Below are 23,447 nucleotides of genomic sequence, written 5' to 3' on the forward strand. Positions count from 1 at the left end.
GCTTCCCTCCGGCCCCGGATTTGTCCGAAGGATGTCTAGAATCACATCCAGAAGGACGTCTGGTCTAATTAGCATATTATGCTTTTATTATTATAGATATAAAAGAAGTCTGAGAAACCAGAGCTTCACTGGTCTTGAGTCACTTATGATTCTGGATGCTATAATGCTGTTCTCTATGGTACCAAAAACAGCAGCAACAAAAATCCAAATAAATGTGACCCTAAGAGTAACCCAGCCCTGTCGGGTGTGACTCAGTTGGTTTGGCATCGTCCCAGTGCACTGAGGGTTGCCCATTCAATCCCCAACTGGGGCACATACTTAGGTTGTGGGCTCAATCCCTGGTGGGGGGCATGCAGTAGGCAGCCAATTGATGTTGTGCTCTCACATAGATGTTTCTCCCTCCCTTACCCTCCTTCTCTCTCTAAAAATCAATTAAAAAATATGAAGTCACCCAAACTATCCACCAATGGTTTGAATTGTAACAGTGGCCATTTTTTATCCAGAGTGTTACTACCAGCAATTATTTATTGAGAGCCTAATGTTCTTGATGTAGAATGTTTATTTAATGCAGTACCTCATAATGCTATTCTGATTTTTTTTTCTACCTAAAAAATATCACTTGAGAAAAGGAACTAGGGCTATGCATAAGTTACGTGCTCAACTTACCTGTTATAATCAATTATGAGCCTAAGAAAATGAGATTTATAATTAAATACAGTGACTTAAAAAAAAAGGGGCTCAAAAACAAAAACTCAAACCAAAACAATTAAAATCCAAAGGGCTAAGCTTCCCAGAAACCTTGAAGTCAAACTGAGTAATCCCTACACTATAAACAGTTTAGAAGAAACAAGTCTTTTTCCTTGCATAAATGAAATATAAAAAATTACATAACTGTTCACAGACTAAATTCATAAACACATTAAGATTCATGATCTTTCAATGACAAGTGGATAAATATCAGGAAGTTCACATTGGTAAACAGGAACAATGCTTTATTGGGTTGAATTATCAGTTGTTTATGCTAGAAAAACCCAATTCCCTGTACAATACTCTGCATTTTTCTGTTATAATGAGTAATTTAAATGTCTTCTTTTTTCCTTTCTCTTTCACAGTCTATATATCTATTATCTTTTGTTTGTTGTTGTTAATCCTCACCTGAAGATATTTTTTCCATTGATTTTTTAGAGAGAGTGGAAGAAAGCGCAGAGAGAGAAAGAAAGAGAAGCACTTATGTGAGAGACACACTGGTTGCCTCAGGGGATCAAATCTGCAACCCCTGCCAGCATGGCTCAGTAGTTGAGCCTCGACCTATGAAACAGGAGGTCACAGTTAAATTCCTGGTCAGGGCACATGCCTGGGTTGCTAGCTTGATCCCCATATGGGGTGTGCAGGAGGCGACCGATCAATGATTCTCTCTCATCATTGATATTTCTACCTTTCTCTCCCTCTCTGAAATCAATAAAAATATATTTAAAAAAACCTGCAACCCAGATATGTGCCCTTGACTAGGAATTGAACCTGAGACCCTTTCGTGTGAAGGCCGATGATCTAACCACTTAATGACACTGGCCGGGCTACACCTATTATCATGATATCATTTTTTAAAATACATTTTTATTGACTTCAGAGAGGAAGGGAAAGGAAGAGAGAGAGAAACATCAATGATGAGAGGGAATCATTGATTGGCTGCCTCCTGCACGTTGGACTGAGCCCACAACCCAGGCATGCGCCCTTGACTGGAATTGAACCTGGGCCCTTTCAGTCCCCAGGCCGGTAGGACATTGATGTCAGTTTTATATACGTACATTCTTTTTTTTCTTTTTTTTTAAAATCCTCACCCAAAGGCATTTTTCCATTGATTTTTAGAGAGTGGAAGAGAGAGGGAAAGACAGAGAGAAATATTGATGTGAGAGAACCACAGATTGATCGGCTCCTGCATGCGCCCTGACCAGGGCTCAGGCCAGGGAGAAGCCTACAACCAAGGTACGTGCCCTTGATGGAAATCAAATCTGGGCCTCTTCGGTCCGCAGGCCGAAGCTCTATCCACTGAGCCAAATTGGCTAGGGCTACATACTTATATTCTTAAAAAAATTACTACATTGCTTTGGCCAGGTAACTCAGTTGGTTATGTTGTCCTGATACACCAAGGTTGTGGGTTTGATCCCAAGTCAGGGCACATACAAGAAGCAACTAATGAATGCAAAAAAAAAGAAAAGAAAAACAATACTACATTGGTAGACTTGAATTTTTATACCAAAAAATGTCAAATTAACTATTAACCACAAAGCTGGCTGAACTCCTATGTCTTTCAGAAGCTACTATATTTATCATTTGTTCCATGTGACCATTTTGGTTTCTATTTTCATTTATTTATATAGCACACCTAATTCTTCTAAGTGGACAGTGAATAGTTTATAAAACCTAGACTAGATGAGATCCAGGCCTTGAAGGTGTGTTTTAATTTAAAAAAAAATTAAGATTCCTTAAACTCTATAGCAGCAAATCCACTCTCGAAGCATTCCAAAAATCTGAAGGGTAGATGAAAGAATTATGTTACTAAAAAAAAAAAAAAAAATCATTGTAGAGCTCACAAAAATTTCAGAGCAATGAAAACCTGGAACTGCCTCTTCATGGAGTTGTCCCCTTAAAGAAGAAAGTTTTTCAGATATTTTCCAGAGAGTAGTTTATTTGAGATGCTTAAAATAAAATAAATCACTGATATATAAAATAATAAAAATACTTAGTACTTTTTATTTACAAATTAATTTCATAATCCAACTATAATAAGCATGTCGAAACAACAAAGTTATTGGCTTCCATCCATTAGGGCTAGAAAAATAAATTCGGCACTGTGTTCTATTTTTTCACATAGAATTGTAAAGTCTTTAAAAGAAGCTACTTTAGAATAATCTTCTAGTATGAACTGAATTTGATAAAAAATTTAGTATTTTATAAATACTATAATTTAGATTAATTGAATTAGCTACGATTAATCTGTGGAAAAACAGAGCACAAATATGTCAATCATCCACAATTAGGTCTAACCAGTATATGCAAGAGACATTTTTCAATGGTCAGAGTAAGACTTTATTCATATTCTTGAAAGGTAGCTTTGTTCCCAATAAATATTCTTTCTACCACTTTTGTAAACTTTAGGGAGATCACATTCCTAATCTAAAAAGAAACAACATACAGCTATTTGACTTTTTGTTTTTTTCTTGCTTGAAACTGCTCTGTTTTGTTTTTTACCGATTTAATCAACATCGACAAGGCAGGATCAATGGACCTCTTTTGTGATTCCTTTTGAATTTCACTCTCTTTTTTCTTTATTGCCTGAGTTAGTTCTTGTTCTTTTTGTTCTCTTTGCCGGGCTTTCTCCTCAAGAATTTTCTCCATAGCTTTTGTTTTCTTGAAGTTAGGATCCGAAGGGTCCAAATTGAACAAGTGGGAAGTATACATTGCCTGAAACCGTGCATCCTTAACATTTACCTGTAAATCCAAAAGGAAAATAAAAATAAATTAAATTATTAAACCAAAGGCCCAGAAATGGGGCCAAATTTTAAGTCAATGAGTTGTTATTGGGGGATGAGGGGATCACTTCATAAGTTATATAAATGTTTAACCACTATGGTGTATACTGAAACTAATATAATGTTGAATGTCAACTGTAACTGGAAAAAAAGGTCAGTGAGTGGTTAACTGTATAAAAATATAAATGTGAGTAATTTGCATAGCTTCATTAGAAAGTTGCTTTCCCACAGGATCTTCAATGGACTTTTAAAGCCTACTCTTAGATCACAATGTGCAGGACACACTGTCGCAATTGTGCGACAATCTCCTTGGAAGGGAACTGTAGTGGTCTATACATATGTGCCTGTAAGTATACTGGCCACGCAGACGAACGACTGTCGAAGTGGTTCCCGAGACGTGGTACCCCGCGCTTACAGTGTGAAATCTGTTTCTGGCTGAGATAAGTCAGCCAGAGATGGTATCTCCTGCTGAAGTTTTATGCAAAATCACTGTATTGGAAGTACATTAAAACATTTTTAACCTTAGTGCCAAAATGAGTAGCTACTGAGGGTGATTCATAGGTGAAAAGATTTGAGAGACTACTATGGAAAAGGAGGCACCCCTGAAACCAAGATCGGGTCAGATACAAGCCCCAAATTTATCTTCTATCTTTCTACCAAACCACCATGGTTTCAACCCGGTGCTCAACTGGCTGTGTAGGACTAAGAGATGGTAATTTTGGCTCCATGGTCCTTCCTACGATATCTCAAGGCTGACTTTCACTATGTTTAATTTTTATCTCCAGACCTGACTCTAGAGTCAACACCAGCTTTAAGAGGCTAATGGCATCTGTCCCTGGTTACCTCAAAGTCATCCTCTAATAATTCCTTCTTTTTTATAAGCTGTTTTTTCTTCTTTTTGCTTAGATTCTGGTGCTCCACAATCTTGTTGTAATTGAAGTGTTTCTTGTTATCTTCCTCCTCATCCATCATGAGCAAAGCCATTTCAGCCTATAAAGAGGAAAAAAAAGTTCAAACGTCCAACAATGTTTTTCTTCCCCAAACAGGAATATAGAGTATGAAATGCCCTCCAGAAAAGGAGAACTCAGTCACCAATGATCCAGGATAACATCTGTTATCTGTAAACTGATTGTGGATTACTGAAACTCACAAAGAAACCCAGAGATCTTTGTACTGCTGTAAGCAACAGGTAAACGCTTCAGAAGCAACATCACTGACAGTAGAAGGGTGAAAGTCTGTATTTACACCACATTCCACATTAGTGTAACTTGTTAGTAGGCTGTAGGAATGAGTCCCCAAGTCACCCAAATAAAAATTTATCATTTTCACTTTGGTCTTTTAATGCAGTGATACTAAATATAGCAAACGTAGTATTTTGTGGTACAAACTACTCTTTAAACATGTATATTAACAACAAGAAATTTATTTTCCTTTTGCCTTTTTTGCATTTATTGTTTCAATATTTATATGTTTCTATGAAGTGATCTATCTTAATATTTGTTTCTGAACTATATTATCTTTTCCACTAAATAGGTATTTTCTACCGACATGCGATAGGATTAAATGTGAATTCTTAAGAACCAAGTAAACAATGATGTATACTAGAGAAAATAAAGAGTATACTGTCAGACTTTTGTGAATCTTCCAATATTACTACTTCAGATTGCTTTAATTTCCTTTTACTTTCATCACTGGCACCTACAGTTGGTTTTCTTTTTAGAGCCATTTCCCACAAGAGAGCTCATCTTTGTGCTCCTTAACTCTATGAGTATTACTGTATATGCAATAAATGGAGAACAGAAAAGATCCATTAAAACGCAGCGTTTAAGTGACCAGCCAGGCTCACTCCCAAATACAGATGTGAATATCAGTCATAGGGATGTTGTTGACTCCAATTCCTGCCTCAGCAAAAATACCTATTACTCTGAGCCATGGGTCTTTGGAGTCACTGAAGAAAAGGTTCACTGCACTTCAAAGAAAAGACTTTACTTTTGTACATTAAACTTATGATTTTTATAATAATGAGAGAAATTAGGATTTGATAAACCATAGAAAGCAAAGTCTGTATTATGGGATTTTTAAAAAATTGTTTTATTGCTTAAAGTATTACAAAGAGTATTATATATGTCTCCTTGTATTATGGGATTTAGATGAACTTCATTTAAATTAGCTATGAATGATCGCGTGAGTACTGATGATCGCTTACCTTTTGTTTCTCTATTTCAGCCTCCTCCTCTGGAGATGGGCCATCTGTTGCAGATTTCACTGATTTCTTCTTTTCTTTTATACCAAACAAAATTGGAGGGTTAAAAATTACAAGACTATCGGCAACAATATGTTTATAGTAGGAACAAAAATGTAAGATATCTAGGAATAATCCTATATAATAAAAGGCTAATATGCAAATCCACCGAATGGTGGAACAACCGGTCGCTATGAAACGTGCACTGACACTCTATGCAAGAGCTTCCCCCTGGTGGTCAGTGTGCTCCCGCTCAGCCAGAAGCTGGGCTCATGGCTGGTGAGCACAGTGGCGGTGGCGGGAGCCTCTCCCACCTCCGTGGCAGTGCTAAGGACCCATCAGGGGTCCGTAAAAAAATATTACTGAGAGATTACTGAGAATGGAATAAATATAATACTTCTGGATGAGTTAACTGAATATTATAAAAAAGCAATTTCTCTTGAAAGTGATGTATAATTATATTATTAACTGAGAAAGAAAAACCATAAGATCATTTCAATACATATAGAATAAGCATTTGACGAAATTCTATATCCACTCATGATAAGATACATACATTTATCGAAATTCTAGATAAAATTCCATTCAAGGAAATCTTTACAAAGATTAACAAGATTTGATATACTAGTGATACAGTTTATTAAAATGTACTACAAAAAATACTGTACTGTATAATACAGAAAAACAATAATATAGCTTAGGATGTAAGATGTAGCATCAGACACTACTTAAAAAAATATCAAGTTATTGTCTTACCTCATAATGTACAGGCAAATAAAATGCAGATAGGTTAATGAGTTAAACATTAAGAAAAAAACCTTATGAGAAAATACAGGGTAGTATAGCTACTTAAACTCATCTGCAAAATGAAAACTTCATCTTTATAATAACAATTTGACAGTAACTACCTGTAAGTAATAGTTTAACAAAACCCTTTCTCCTTGTCTCAAGACAAATTTGACCTTTGGTTAACTTTCTACTCTATTATGAGGCAAAATCACTTATGGTAAGAGCTGGTCCTGACTGGAAAACTGCTTGTATTTTCAGGGGCTCCAGGACTTCTAGAGACCACAGGGTGACGGCTGAGATGTCCTCATCCTAATGGGAGGGAGAATGTGCAGCAGGTAAGGGCACTGAACTCTGGAGCGGTGACTTGGCTTTAAATTCTGGCTCTACCAGCGGGTTTTAGCTGTGGCAGTTTGTACCTGTGTCCTTATCCGTAAAATGGGGATAATAATAGCACCTACCTCATAGGGTGTTGTGAGGACTAAGTAAATTAGTACATGCGAAGAGCTTAGTTAATGCCTGCTATGTGGCACTATAAAGTGCTTGCTGCTACTGTTATGATAATCTGACTAGGCTCTTTGGTGATCAGGCTGATTGATGCCTTTTTTTTTTCTTCCTATTTTGTGGCTATTGGAATGAAAGGAATTCAAAGGGAGTTGGTTTCAGGGTGCTAAGGTGTGAAAGACTAGTCTGAAAAGAAAGAGGGTTCAGAATCTACAAAGCCATTGTTGTGCTACTCTAGAGCATTAACACACAATGCCGGTCTTCTCTGAACTGCTGGACCCTGTCTTTTTGAATAAGCTGTGTTCTGTCTTTCCAATGCAAAGAAACAATGGTCTCTGAAGTTTATGGTTAATGTTTACATAGCACTTTACTATGTCAGGGAGTAGAACTGTTCTAGGATACTAGCCTAATATGCTAAGTGTCTGGTCGTCCGTTCAACCAATCAAAGCATAATATGCTAATGATATGCTAAGGCCGCTCAACCGCTCGCTATGACATGCACTGACCACCAGGGGCCGACAGTCAACCAGTCGCTATGACGTGCACTGACCAACAGGGGGCAGACCTCCAGCCACTAGGTTAGCTTGCTGTTGGGGTCCGGCCAATTGGGACTGAGCGAGATGGGCCAGACATGCCCTGGAGCCCTCCCGGTCCCTCCTGGTCCCTCCTGAGCTGGCCAACCTCCTGCATCCCTCCCCGGCCCCAATCATGCACCGGTGGGGTCCCTCGACCTGGCCTGTGCCCTCATGCAATCTGGGACCCCTGAGGGATGTCGAGAGCCAGGTGTGGCCCAATCCCGCAGGCCAGGCCGAGGGACCCCACTGATGCACAAATTTGTGCACTGGGCCTCTAGTCTTTACATATATTAACTAATTTAATTCTCATAACATGAGATAGATTCTATTATTTATTATGATCCCCATTCTGCAGATGAGAAAACTGAAGCAGAGAGAGGCTAAATAATTATTCTCAAGTTGGTAAGTGAAAGAACTGTAATTCACATCCAAGTACTGCGGCTCAGGCTCTCTCCTGTTAACCACACTACCTTCCTCTCCTATCAAATATTCTCCCTGTAACAACCTTTCCATTTAAAATGCATTTTGATGTGAAGTAAGAAAGTAAAGTTCAAAGCCTGAAGTAGAGAGGCTTTAAGAACTGCTTTGTGTGCATTAGGTCCCTGCTGTACTTATGTAGTCGTGCCCAGCTGAGAGCATGACAGCATGAAAGTGCTGCTGGTTCACCCCGCACACTACCAAGGCATCTGTCTGCACTTCTAAGAAGAAATACTATTGTATGCAGCCCCTTTCCCTAGGATGAAAATCTTTTTTGCTCCTATTTCAAATGTTTTTCAGGAAATGATGTATCCACTTTAAGATTATACCTTTTTCTCTGTTTTAAATGTGTGTGTGTGTATGTATGTGTGTGTAGGTATATATATATATATCTCATCAAGGTTTCACTTTCTTTGGGTCTGACTCCCAAACCCTAAGTTCCTATGCTCTCAAGGCAAGAGCTCCTTTTGAAGTGAATGGACAAGTGACAAATATAGAAGATCATTCTGTGGGAGGGGAAAAAAAATCAGGCTGTATCTGATTAATCCATAACAGAGATAAAGATCTTCACATACAGCTGTGGGAAATAATTTCAAAGAGCCCACAATGAACTGTTCCGGATTTTATAACAACCTGGTGAAAAGTCATAAAAATAAACTTGAAAGGAAGACTGCAGCAAGGGAGGAAAAAAAGAAGCTCCAAGATGGTCAGGGTTAAAAATGATATCCAATTTTAGCGTGATGAAAATGTCTTCGCTCACAAAGAATTTACTGTGTGCTAGACTGAACTGTTTAGCCAAAAGATAAATAATGTGTAGAGATCCTTTCTGCACTGTTAACAAGACCATATTAAGAGGGCACATCTTAATTTATCTTTTTCCCTTTGGAAAGTTTTCAGACCTAAGTTAAATGAAGAGTACGATGGAAATGAAAGTCCTATTCTGCAGTTATCTTTATTTTTCAGTGAATTATTTGGCAAGTTAGAAACCACACACACCTCTTAGGACTGCTGCAAAAAGTACATTTCGATTGACTCTACTAAGATGAATACTAACAGAGACTGGAAATCAAGTATTAGTTAAAAAAAATGAATCTAAAAAAAAATCCTTACTGAGGCTGCTATCCCTTTAAGCAAAAAATGTAACAGTACATCTATGGAAAAAAATGTGCTGCAATAAATTGATCTGTAAAATGACTATCTATAAAAGAAATTCCATTTTTCATTACTTGTAATGTCACAGAACTGTTCCCATAAAAACCTTCCTCCAGAGGGTTTAGTTAAGCACTTCTTGTGAGACAGTAGTTAAGAGAATTCAGTGGAGGGCAGACATGGTCTCAGTACTGACCAGACAGGAGTGGTAAACCCACTACTAATTCACTTTTTGCAGCACATTCCTGCATTCAAAATCACTTGCCCATAATCAGATGCAGTCCGTTAATCTTTCTCTGGACCTGGGCATTCTGGCTTTGCTTGGAAATCCAGGAATTCCTCATGTCCGGCTCTTATACATATTCCTCATGTCCTGGCTCTGGCTTTGATCTACACAATGTACTTGTAGAATTACAAAATGTAAAGGGAACCCATTAGGGTTCAGGTTCTACCATCTACCACTGGTCTTACACAATTCAACTATGTTTCTTGAGCTTCAGTTTACTCATCTATAAAGTGGGCTGATATTTGGATTAGAGGACAGAATAAATATAAAAGCATTTGCAAACTGTAAAACAACATATGAGCAGTACACAATAAGCATTCCACATATCGGTTGAATGAATAAAATATGTGTACCATATTATTAGATTTTCAAGGTGGTTTATCAAATATCTAAAGTTGTCAAGACAAAGGCTACATTTTAATGGGGTATATTTACATGTAATGTACTTTATTTCACTCCTACTTCATAAAAAACAATCTTAATAAGGAGCTTATGCAATTAGAAAACAATAACTTTTACTTCATGCTACAAGTACATTACATTTTTGAAACTCTCATTTGATATCAAGTTTGAAGTTTACAAAAAATAGAAAAATTATAGCAAGTTTATAGTGTAAGGGGAGAAAAGAGAAGAAAAAATTAGAAAAGATTTCTGGCATTCAAACTGGCTCCTAACCCAAGCCAAACACCATGTCTGGCATCAATCAATGAACTCAGTTCCTCCCTAATTTGAAGAGTGTAAGTTCAGTTCTATGGGCTTGCCTAGGGCAAAGGTATCATAAATGTACCCAAGTCCATCTGGTTTAAAATATATCTGTCTTCAACCATGGGATTTGAAATATATATATATCCTTCCAAACATTAATGCTGCTCCTCCACAGTTTCTTAGACTTTCCCACTACCTTCCATGTAGTACCTTCTCTAGTATAATAGTGACAGTCCAATCCTGCATTCTCCTCTCTAATCAATGCTTTCTACCACCAGTCCCATAGTTTGAAATACTATTTTACTGATCTGTAATCTATATTTATACTTTGACTACTCAGCATATCTCCTACACTAATATTTACATTTGGATATCTAATTGATATCTCAAAGCAATTATATCCAAATGAACCTACTGACCTTGCTGCCCACCCAAACCTTTTGTTCCTACATTCCCTCCTCAGTAAGTAGAAGAGCATTCTTCTAGAGACTCAAACCAAAAATCTAGGAGTTATGCTAAATTTTGTCCTTACCCAACTAAATTAGCAAGCCTACCTGTCAAACATATATCAAATCCCACTCAGTTTTTTCCTTCCAGTTCCATTACTGATATGCCATCTAAACCAGCCATCATCTCGTCAAGACCTCTGCAAAATCCTGATCTCCCAGCTTTTACCGATGCCTTTCTGTAATCTGTTCTTTGCACAGAAACCAGAGTAATGTTAAAATATACACCAGACCATGTCACATACTTGCTTAAAGACCCTTCAGTGACTTCCCACTGTCAGAAGAACAGCATCCAAATTTGTTGCCAGGACAACAAGGCCCTGCAGGGTCAGTCCTGCATCCCAGCCTGGCCAAATTCCCACACTGTCCATGCTCCAGCTGTATTGCTGTCTCAATTTCTCCACCACAAGTTCTTTCTCATCTCATAGCCTTTCTACCCACTTTTCTCTCATTGGCAATGCTCTTCCCCCAGCTCTTTATGCCTGATTCCTTCTTATTCTACAGGTGTCAGCTCTATTGTCACCACCTCAGAGAAGCCTTTTTTTTGCCTACCCTATGTAAAGTAAGCTACTCTCCTTATTCCTCCCCATTTTAATCCTCTATATTACTGTATTTATTTCCTTTAAAACACTGACCATATTCTCAAATATTCTTATTTGTTTACCAGTTTAGCATATTTTCCCTAAAACTATACTCAAGGGAGGTAACCTTGCCTATATTACTACTGTTGTATGTCTAGCCTAGCAGAGTGCCCAGGACCTGGTAGGCACTCAAAAGTATTTACTGATAGAATGAGTAAACAAACATGGCAAGATACCATTTTTTAGTGCTAGGTTTTATATTAAAAAGTTCTCAGCCTTTCTATTATTCTTTTTGCTTAAAAAAAAAAGCCCATAAATAATTACTCCTATGCAGTATTCTGAAATCAAAAGTATATTGAAAGCAAGCAAATTTTATCTATACTTTCCCTTGGAACTTCTGACAGTAACTTTAGAAAAAGCTTATTCACAATTGAAATGTGCTGATTCCAAGAAATAAGCTACCCCAAGCCATCAAACCATTTAACTTACTCTTTGAATCCTGTCCTGAGTTCTGCAATCAGACCAGATTTCACATGCCAAATGAAGCACTTTGGAATGAGAACAAGGAAACTATAATGCTTTGCATTTCTCCATATAATAAACTTGGTTTCCTGAAATCAGAGGATAAGACTAAAATCCATCATCATCTAGAAATGACCGCTCAGGTATGATAAAAAGCAGAACATGCTAAGTTTCCATTTCCCTTTCCAATTCCTAAGAATCTCACATCCCATAATAGACTTTATTCATCTTGATCTCCTTTTCATCAATAAAATGTCAGTGCTAAAAGGCTGTAACAACCAGGAAATAATTTTGAGCAATTTTGACTTTCCTGTTGAGAACTATTCTGGCCCACTAGTCACGAGGGACAAGAAGCAGGAAAACTTCATAAAATCCTTCTCTTTACAATGCCAGCTTGGAGTTATTCCAGGAGCAAGCCTTTGGGGTTCATGTGTGTGGTATTCAGATCAGGGCAAAGCAAAATGCATGAGAGGGAATGGAAAATGCGTATAGTGGTCTCTGCACTGACTTGTCCAAATCTGGCCTGAACCTTACCACACACATTTATACATACCAAAAAGGTAAGAATAAAAGCATTCAGAAAAGAATGAGTGGTGCATATGCAATGGAAATAATACTCTGTGGCTACAGGAAATCAAATACCAGATAGTTTAGGGAATTCAAGGAAAAAGGGGAGGAAGTTGCTTTTCAGTTCTAAGGAGGCAGGATAAATGCAAAGAGAATATGAAACATGGATGTTTTTGTATATTTGAGCAGAAAAACTTTCATATAACACCGTGTAAAAATTTTAAATTTATAAACATATCCACTAAACAAATTTATTTCATACTTTCAATTCTTCATAGCCTTGGCAAAGAGACCTAGAGTGGATGCGTTATAAAAAAGCAGTGAAAGCATACAAGTAGATGACTATTCCATTTTCTTTCAGTCTTTTATAGTCAACCTGTCTATAAGGATATTTCCCAGAAAGGATTTTCCAGTAAACTGTTAAATAATCATGTTACCCAAAACCTCTTGCAATGACATTACTCTTTGCATGTACAGGGAGCAGGCCGACCCTTCTTAATCTGGTCAATGGTTATACCCTACAAGACAGACCTACTTATAAGGCCCCAAGGGAGGTATACAAATACTAGGAATTTTAAAAAAATGAGTGGCTTATATTGTTTCAACCAATGTTACCTTTTTTTCTTTAGATTCCAATTGAAAACTACAAATGTGTGCTGGCTTACCAATTTTTTTAACTTCTTCAGCAAAGTATGGGTCATTCATATCAACATCAGAGGGAAGTTCATCTTCATTGGATTCTTCAGCAAGAGCCTTAAGGTTGAATGTAAAACACATATAGTTTATTATAAGGACGATCATATATATATATATATATATATATATATATATATGAAGGAAAATAATATGATTTCTTTCAAATTATATTTAAATTAAAATAATTTAATTAAATCAGTTAATTAATTGTTCAGTTTATAAAATAACTCCCACCTAAGTTATTCTTTTGTTTGTTCAACCAATATTTGTGGAACACTTAATAAATGCAGGAAACTATGTAAGGCAATGGGGAGAAATGAAAGTTATCAGATACATGGTTTTTGTCTTTAAAAATTTTACAATCTATTAAGAGAAATTAGACACAAATAGACATACATATCAGTAGTAATAATTCAAGACAGGAAATGCAAGAAGAGACAAAAATAAAATGATACAGACATTCAAAGGAGGAAAATACTTTTAGATGGTTAGTCAGTGAAGAGAGGTGGCCTTCTCTCTCAGAAAATTGAGAAATAGCAGTGTGTTATAAATAGTATGAGTAGTGCATTGTGGGTTATCTTTTAAATTATTATTTAAAACACTTTATTTGTTGGTTAATTAAAAATAACAGTTATGCCCTAACCGGTTTGGCTCAGTGAATAGAGCGTCGGCCTGTGGACTCAAGGGTCCCAAGTTCGAGTCCGGTTAAGGGGATGTACCTTGGTTATGGGCACATCCCCAGTAGGGGGTGTGCAGGAGGCAGCTGATCGATGTTTCTCTCATTGATGCTTCTAACTATCTATTCCTCTCCCTTCCTCTCTGTAAAAAATCAATAAAATATATTTAAAAAAATAAAAATAAAAATAACAGTTATTTTGAAAATCCAAATATATGTAAAAGCAGTTGGGATAGCCACCTGTTCGTTTTTATCAACCAAATTTCAGCAAATATCTTTTTTTTATCCACAATCTACCCTTAGAAGTCTTGGGCTATTTTTAAGCAAATCTTGTTAGTTAAATTTTTGCTAATCAAATGTGAATAGACTATCTACTAAATTAGCATGTTTAATTAAAAATTCAAGTCTATAAAATAAATAGAACATGTGGGAACCAAGATCAGACTTGAGTTTATTCCCAGGAATTTAAAACATGAGTCATTTTAACAGAAGCATTTAGAATGCACATTGCTAAGCATCATCCTGCACGCTGAAGAAGACCCAGCCAGCTCAAAAATAGTCTTAAATATTTAAGAATAGGGTGTCTAAATTTTTTTCACTAAAATATTATAATAGATTCAGCAATAATATGTTTCTAACAAAGATTATGGAATATTTATATCTAACTTCAAATCTACTCATGTATAACTGTTTTTTAGATTTAAACTATACTAATTATCAACTATGGCACATAAACATGTATTCATTTCTTCAATAATCATTTCTCAGTATCAAAATTAAAGTCACAGAGCAGAAAAGGGGAAAACTATAACTTGAAAAAATTTCTTGAAATCCTTGTACATATGGAGAACCTGTGGAGTTGGAAGGGATCTGCTGATATTACCAAGTCCAGTACAGAGCACGGAGTCTGGAACAAACTGGGTGTATTTTTAATGTTATTGGTAAAATGTGCCCAGTCTTAGTCTAATGAAGGGAAGGCACCTAGCAAATGAAAATCAAAGATATAATTTATTTTATATAAATAAAATCAAATAACTGCTAAAGGTCTCAGAACAAAGGATCTACTTTACCGACCCTACAGAGACCCACTTGTAAGTCTTCCAATAAACTGATGGCTTAATGACCTGTGAAATTATTCTGCCTACTTAGTTTTAAAGGAAGTTCTAGGGAAGAAGAGAGGTAGCATACCAATAATGGGGTAGGGGTCTTACCCCTTTCCCTAGCCACTTCCAGGAATACTGACTATAGGAGTAAAAAAGTCACTGTACTCCATTGTATCATTCGGTTCTGTAGCCCTCTATCTTTATAAGCCCTGAAAGTCACAGCTTTACGAAAGTACAAGAGAAAGAGAGAGAACACAGTGCAGTAGAGAGACACTGGAGTGAGAGCTCAGACAAATCACTTAATTTTCTACAACTATAAAACATCAGAAACAGACTAGAACTAATCATTTAAGATTCCTCAAATTGTAAAATTCTGTAATTAGTGATACCATCTTAAGAAAATGACTTTACTGATAGAATGCTGCACTTGGTGACAGGAGTATTTTCAGTGGCAAAACCCTTAAGTGGTCTCTGCTATCACTAAAGAAGCTAACTCTGCAATGACTTAATGACAACTTTTATATGCATATATCCTCAAGTAAAGAAGTCTGTATGTACCTCTTTTCCTCAAAAACAAAAGAGAATCAAGCTGTTTCATATCCAGACATCAACTAAATGCAAAATTTTAGAGTACAGCGGCTGTGGATTAAAGTGGCTCTGGGTTTTTACCAGACATTGTATAACATTATGTAGCCTCATAGAAAACACTTAAACTATTGGATTTTCCTTTTTGTCTTTCTTAAAACTGCAATGGTAACAAGGCCTACTCCAGTGAGTGGTTACACTGTGTGATAATAGGTGCTGAGCACCTGGTACTGTTTCATACATGGTTGATGTTCAATAAATATTTGGCCATAATTATCTTTGATACCTTCTGTTTCTTTTTCAGTCTTTTTTTCTCTTTCTTCTTCTCTAAAAATTGTTCCCAAGGAGTCAGTTTATCCTTTCCTTCCAATTTGTTTCTGACCATCTCTTCTGCACTTTCTTTAAGACCTAAGGAAAAACATAAAAATAGTTATATTTAAAATGTAATTTACCAAAAAAGGTAATTTATATATATTTAATAGAGTAATAATGTAAAATGCAAAAGTGAATTTTGCAATACTACAAGATCACAAAATAACATAGGATCGACTTATATCAAAGCTATTTCCTAATAGCAAACAACAATAAACCTAACCAAACCAAAATAAATAAACAAACCCATCAATTTAATATATGATCAAGCCACTGAAGAAAAATCCTTTATTTAGCCTCAAATTTCATTTCTCTATACTAATTGCTTTGAGATTCTAGTAATTCTGGAACAGGTGATTAACAAAAGCTGATTGGTAAGGCAACCCCTGTTGCACTACCCCAGGAAGAAAGCATTCTCATAATCACTCCTTAAGTACTCTGTCAGGCCACATCTTTAAGATCAAAAGGACCACTAAGTTCACATTCCAATTCGTATGGTTTAACTCTTTCAATGTTGTTATTTGCTCTTATATTTCATTAGACTCTAAAGGTCTTTGTTTCTTGTATTCTGCAGCTCCTGAATGTTTCTAGGTGGCTTATGTAATAGCTGGAGTGCCTGAGAATGTAAAAAAAAAAAAAAGCCCCAAGGCTGATAATATCAGCCCATGGAGACCCTCATTATTGCCAAAGTACAGAAAATATGACTACTGTGTGGTCCCCTTTAATAATAAAGATGTTTGTTTTACTTTGTAGTATTTCTTTGGAGGTCATGGTTGGGCTTGGGGAAGAAGGGGTTTCATATTTATATGATACAAAATCCCTTTAAAAAACAATATAGAATGATTCAAAATGCTGACATGGTCCATCCAGATAATCTTCCCAGATACATTTTAAATTCTAAGATAATGAAAACAATCTTAAAGATATAATAATTCTCATTTTTCTTGAGACTGAGAGTTCAGTAACTTGCCTAAGAACATGCAGCTAGGAAGCTAAACAGATGAAATCTGAATTCCTGGTTATCCGAAATACCATTACCAGATACATCTGAAATGCTGGTTTGACTTAGAATGAAGAAATGTATAGTCAGTCCATGAGTAAAATCTAAAGCTTTGGGCCTCAGGTTTGTCACCTGCAAAATGAGGTTGGTCTAGATCAGAAGCATGCAACTGTCCCTCCCAAATACACCATTTTTCCCTCTCAAAGAAATTATTTGGTAGAAATTCAAATATATACAACTAAAAGTAGTGCTTTGAATCTTGAGCCCCAAAGGCAGCATAAAACAAGTATACTAGATGATCTCTATGGTCCCTTTCATGGCTTTTAAACTCAGATTTAATTTCCAAATTTCTATGACTTAGAAAAGTATTAAATTGTATGTATACTCAAGGTTATGTAGATTTGTTTTTATGACATACTGATGGTAGGATCTCTGATTCTTTGGAAGCCAAATTAGAAACATAACTTTCAGTTTCAAAACGCTGCTTATAAGAAAAAAACAATTCCCTTTACTGAGCAGATTCTAGGAGAAATGTAAAATGTATAAAACCATGTCCAGATCTCTGACCGAATCAAGAGATACACAGCACCTAGGTCCAAATCTCTGACCGAATCAAGAGACACACAGCACCTAGGAAATATAAACTGGGATCTCCATTTGAGAGAAAGCAGCAATTCCTGACAAAATAAGTTGATTTCAAATAACAAAATGAAATAACATATATTATGCCAAAGGGTCAGGACACAAGCGAGTTTCACATTCTAAATGTACAGTATTATATTATTACATGTGTTTAAATAATAATCTTTAAGGTATTCTATTACTGTATAATTTCCAAACAAATTAAGAAAGATTTTATTTACTCCAAAATATTAAGTATTATGTTTAGATATTTTTTTCAACAAAATGTATTCTCTGATTATAATCATACATCAAATAATGACAAGATACTTTCTGAGAATTCATGTTGGGCGGTTTTGCTGTGCGAACATCGTAGAATGCCCTTACACAAACCTGGATGGTACAGCCTACTCACACCTAGGCTTATTGTATAGCTTATTGCTTCTAGACTACAAACCTGTATAGCATGTTACTGAACTGAATACTGTAGGCAACTGTAACACAATGATAAGTATTTGTGTATTTCAACATATCTAAGCATAGAAAAGGCACAACAAAAAGATGGTATAAAAAATTAAAAATGGTACATACAGGACTGGGAAGTTGCTCTGGTGAGTCAGTGAGTGAATGGTAAGTGAATGTGAAGGGTCAGGACAATACTATACACCAGTGATTTTTCAGCTGGTTTGCTATGGCACACTGGTGTGCCACAAGAGTTTTTAAAACATGCATACCTGACTATTCAGTCAGGGGCACTGACCTCTTTTCCCTTAGATTGTCAAATAAAAAAGTGATAACAACCAACACAACAACAGTTGTCCAGTATGAATGAATCAAAATTATACCTATTTTTTGTCAGATTGACAAAAAAATATATTTTGGTGTGCTGCAGAAATTTATTAATTAGTTTATGTGTGCCATGAAATGAAAAAGGTTCAAAATTACTGCTATATACAACTGTAGACTTTATAAATACTGTGCACTTAGGGTACATTGAATTTATTAAAAAATCTTTTGCTTCAATAATAAATTAATGTTAGCTTACTGTAACATTTTTACTTTATAAACAAAAATATTTTTTTAATCCTCACCCAAGGATATGTTTTCATTGATTTTAGAGAGAAAGAGAGAGGGAGGAAGGAAGGGAAACATGGATGTGAAAGAGAAACATCAATCTGTTGCCTCCCATCCGTGCCCTGACCAGGATTGACTCTACAACCTAGAAGCGAACCTGCAAACTTCTGGTGTGCGAGATGATGCACCAACCCACTGAGCCAGCAGGCCAGGGCATTCATTTTTTTTTTTTTTACTTTGACTCTTTTTATTATAACATTTAGCTTAAAACATAAACATATTATACAGCTACACAAAAATATTTTCTTTCTTAATATCCTTATTCTATAAGCTTTTTTCTATTTTTAAAGCTTTTAATTTTTAAAAACTTTGTAAGCTTTTTTTGTTGTTGTTGTTAAAACTAAAACACAAACACATATAGGCCTACATAGCATCAGAATCATCAATATCATTGTCTTCCAAACCTCCACATCTTATTCTACTGGAAGATCTTCAGGGGCGATAACAGGCATGGAGCTGTTTTGGCTTTTCTTGGGACATAACTTGAGAATTTGATAAAAGCTGTGGAATCCCTCCCTGAAACAATGTACTAGAAAAACTTGCATATTATGTTCAGGGAGTTTACAGATACCCAATGTTCATCTGTATGCAAGGATCCAAGGGCCTCAGGTAAAGAACATTTATAGGGGCTGTAGAGGTCTAAGGAAGATGGGAGTTCATGTCCAACAACTTTAAAACTGACCAACACAGACATTTGTAGGTTTTACATCAGGGTTATTCATTTCAGCACTATCATTTAGGACCAGACACATTCTTTGTTGTGAAGGATAATCCTGTGCATTGTAGGACTTTTTAGCAATATCTCTAGCCTATCCGTTAGAAGCCAGTAGCCCCAGTTGTAAAAATACAAATTGTCTCCAGATATTACCACATGTCCCCTTGGGGGGCAAAATCACCCCTCATTGAGAACCACTGTTCTGGACAATTATTAGAAGACATTTCTGAAAACAAAGGCTATTTCATTATTTGTATTATAAATGATATGGGGTTCTTTTGGTATTTGATTATATAATGTCTTTTCCACTTTAGAAGTTTCATCTGAGTATGCTTTTTCTTCCAACTAGACCAAAGGCAACTTAAGTCACCTTCTTTTGTATTCCATAATATTTAGGACAGTGCCAGACACAGACTAAGTACTTAAGCACTTAACTGATCTGTCTTGAAGGAAGGATTCTTATTCAAGCCAACTGTTTGATCTTTGATGTTTGGAACATGTTCTCTCCAACAGAAAATGAATCAAAACTTTAACATCTAAACAAATGGCCTTTATCCCAAAGCAATTCATGTGGTTTTTTTAAAAGGTCCTATAGCTCTAGAATAATTCATGAAATATTTATTCCCAGGAAATATTTTATATTTTTCTGGCATTTTGTTTATTTACAACAATAAATAGCATCTTTAGTTAAATACTGTCTGTATTATTTTTTGCTGGGCTTTCACATAACACACCAAAATAGTAAAATGACAAATACATTGCCATGGATTAACACAGCACAACGATAACTTAAAAATGCTTTGTTCTCATCGTCATTATGAGGTCATTTAAATCTCTTGCCACAGATCACAGTTGTTTATGTTCTAAATTCTCAAAAATAGGCCCATCCCAGAAGCCTCTTGGCATACGCACAAGAACATTCTTCAGACAGTTTTAGCCTCATTTGAGAGCAGCCACTATGTGAATGAAAAACAACTATATTTTAAGTTTTGCACAGTTTTGTTTAAAAAAATTTTTAATGTATACTCAAGGACTGCCAGATTAGCTAAAAATAGCATCAATAATCCTACAAATAAGGGGTAAAAACTCTTTCAAAGCCAACCATGAACATAGATGACTCAATTATGACAATAACTAGAGGCCCGGTGCACAAAGATTTGTGCACTCGGGGGTAGGGGGTCCCTCAGCCCGGCCTGTGCCCTCTTGCAGTCTGGGACCCCTAGGGGGTGACCACTTGCTGGCTTAGGCCTGTTCCCCAGGGGATTGGGCCTAAGCTGGCAATCAGACATTCCTCTGGCAACCCGGCAGCCCTCGGGGGATGTCCATTTGCCAGCGGGGAGCAGACCTAAGCTGCAGTCAGACATCCTTAGCACTGCTGAGGAGGCAGGAGAGGCTCCCACCACCACGGCTGTACTGACAGCCATCAGCCTGGCTTGTGGCTGAGCAGAGCTCCCCGCTGTGAGAGCGCACTGACCACCAGAGGGCAGCTCCTGCATTGAGCGCCTGCCCCCTGGTGGTCAGTGTGTGTCATAGTGACCAGTCATTCCCAGTCTTTCTGCTGTTAGGGTCAGTTTGCATATTACCCTTTTACTATATAGGATAGAGGCCTGGTGCACGGGTGGGGGCCGGCTGGTTTGCCCTGAAGGGTGTCCCGGATCAGGGTGGGGGTCCCGCTTGGGTGCCTGGCCAGCCTGGGTGAGGGGCTGAGGGCCGTTTTCAGGCTGGTGAGCGACTGAAGCTCCCAGCCTATTTTTTTTTTTTTATTCTGGGATTTATTTACCTTCTAAAGCTGTCACTGAAGCTGAGAGCCGGCTCCAGCTCTGAGGCCCAGCTCCAGCTCTGAGGCCGTGGCTGGCTGAAAGCAGGTATCTTGGTTTGTTTACCTTCTATAATTGAAACTCTGTTGCCATCACTGGTGCTCTAAGCTCTGAGGCCCTGGCTGGCTGAAAGCAGGTATCTGGGGTTTGTTTAGCTTCTATAATTGAAACATTGTTGCTTCTGGAGCTCAGAGCTGGGCCGCGGCAGGCGGGGAACCTTGGCTTCCACCATCACTGGAGCAAGCAAGCCTCCTGCTCGCTTCAGCTTCGTGGCTGCTGGCCGCCATCTTTGTTGGCAGTTAATTTGCATATCCTGCTGATTAGCCAATGGGAAGCGTAGCGGAGGTATGGTCAATTACCATGTTTGTCTATTATTAGATAGGATAATTTAAGTGCAATTCATTTATAATTATTTTGGTAATTTGCATACATAGAAAAATACTTTAAAATATCCTTTGAAAATAAACTAAAACAAGACTATACATTTCTCTTGACGCTACTCATTTGAAATATTCAAAAGGTCTTCAAGGGGCAGGACATGAATAATTTCCAAGTAGCATAATGGGTTTTGTTTATAAAAAACAAAATGCATGCTTTAAGATTTCTGATACAGACTGAAACTGGCACTTTATATTTTATGAAGACTTAGGATCCAGAGAATATTTATGAACACTTATAGCTCGAACTTTATTAATGGTGGTATGTTTAAATCGGACTATATATATTAACACTCAATTCCAAAAGCAGCTTTTGAAATGTAACTAACCGCTACCACCCAAACTCCCAACTTGGATGGAATTCACTCTGGGTATAAGAGAAAACTACCAATCATGCCCTGAGGAACACTGGCATCAAAGGCATCCCTTCAAAATGTCCAGTTATCCCCAATGGTCAGGGAGATTGGAAAAGCATATCCTATCTAATAGAGGGAATATGCTAATTGACCCTCACGCTGTTGCATAGATGGCAGCGCCCACAGCCAATAAGGAGGGAATATGCTAATGACTGCCATGCCCTCAAAGATGGCGGCGCCCACAGTCAATAAGGAGAGAATAGGCTAATTGACTGCCACGCCCACAGCCAGAAGATGGCAGCGCCCGGTCCCCTCAGCCCGGCGGGGGGGCAGGTGCACGGCAAGGCCGGGCCTGCCCCACGCGCTTGCCTCCAGAGTCCCCTGGTCCCCTCAGCCTCCCAGGGCTGGCCCGAGGTGCAGGCAAGTCTCGGATGGCGGCTGCCCAAAGCTCAGGTAACCAGGGCCGGCCGAGGCTTGGGCCGGCCGAGGCTTGCTCTGCTGGCAGTGGCAGCAGCAGAGGTGTGATGAGGCATCGCCTTCCCCTGAGGGCTCTTGGACTGTGAGAGGGGGCAAGCCGGGCTGAGGGACCCCTGCCTCCAGTGAATGAATTTTCATGCACCGGGCCTCTAGTTTACTTATATAATTATCAAAGGTCACAGGGATAATAGGTCCATATGAGTAATGAGGATTTTTATCAGTGGTGTTTTTTTTTCTCTCCATGGTAATCAAGTGATTACGCATGCAGGGTTATCATTAAAGCATACTGAATAAGCTAAACTATATTCTTTTACTCTGTACCATTTTTCACAGTTGGAACTTTATATTTATTTGTGTGATTTTTAAGAATTACTATTATTAATGGCTATTTCCCTTACTAGGTTGCAAGCTCCATGAGGGTAGAGGCCAGAGCTCCTCCCCCCACCAAAAGTAACTAGTGGCTAGTGGAGGACCTGGTATAATAAATGTCTGTTGAATGAAAGTGAAAATTAGAGGATAAATTCGTCAAATTTGCTCCCAACTTCATGGACAGGGAGCAACAATGCATGAAATTAAAAAGTAAAGTAACAACTAACTTTGGGAACAAGAGTAAACAGCAAAAATTACTAATCAGGCAGAACCAACATATGTCCTTTGTATGCAGGTAATACTGTTATATATCTACTACATGGAAACAACACAGACAGCTATAATACAAATAAAGTTAAGAGGATATTGGCACACTAGTTTGGGAAATGGTTCTCATATAGCATTCAATGAAGTATCCAGAGAAAATACTACATGCTGAATGAATAAATGTAAATGCTTTATGTTAATTGTCTAAAAGCTATTTCAATATATAGGAACTGTTCTACATTTGTCTTTAATTTGACCTTATCATACTCGAACTTCTTCTAAATATCCTCTTATTCTCCCTTAAAATGATGACTTCCATTTGCAAGTACATAGAAGGTCCTCAAATAATATTTCACTCAACATCATTTTGTTACAAGGTTCGTGAGATGCCA

General features: G+C 37.3%; 1 protein-coding gene across 2 annotated transcripts in view; it reads right to left on the minus strand.

Annotated features, from left to right (window-relative positions):
• Positions 1-2,723: 2,723 nt before the first annotated feature.
• ESF1 (ESF1 nucleolar pre-rRNA processing protein homolog) overlaps positions 2,724-23,447 on the minus strand; it is a 65,278-nt gene continuing 44,554 nt past the window's right edge. For both annotated transcript variants that reach the window (XM_014455125.2, XM_023753195.1), the window contains exons 10-14: positions 15,777-15,898; positions 13,096-13,183; positions 5,737-5,810; positions 4,374-4,520; positions 2,724-3,489 (exon numbers count right to left, since the gene is read on the minus strand). In XM_014455125.2, the coding sequence (XP_014310611.1) occupies positions 3,196-3,489; positions 4,374-4,520; positions 5,737-5,810; positions 13,096-13,183; positions 15,777-15,898 (725 nt within the window). In that variant the 3' untranslated portion in view covers positions 2,724-3,195. The remainder of the gene's footprint in view (positions 3,490-4,373; positions 4,521-5,736; positions 5,811-13,095; positions 13,184-15,776; positions 15,899-23,447) is intronic.

Source organism: Myotis lucifugus, unplaced genomic scaffold (assembly GCF_000147115.1).
Source record: "Myotis lucifugus unplaced genomic scaffold, Myoluc2.0 scaffold_42, whole genome shotgun sequence".
NCBI lineage: Eukaryota > Metazoa > Chordata > Mammalia > Chiroptera > Vespertilionidae > Myotis > Myotis lucifugus.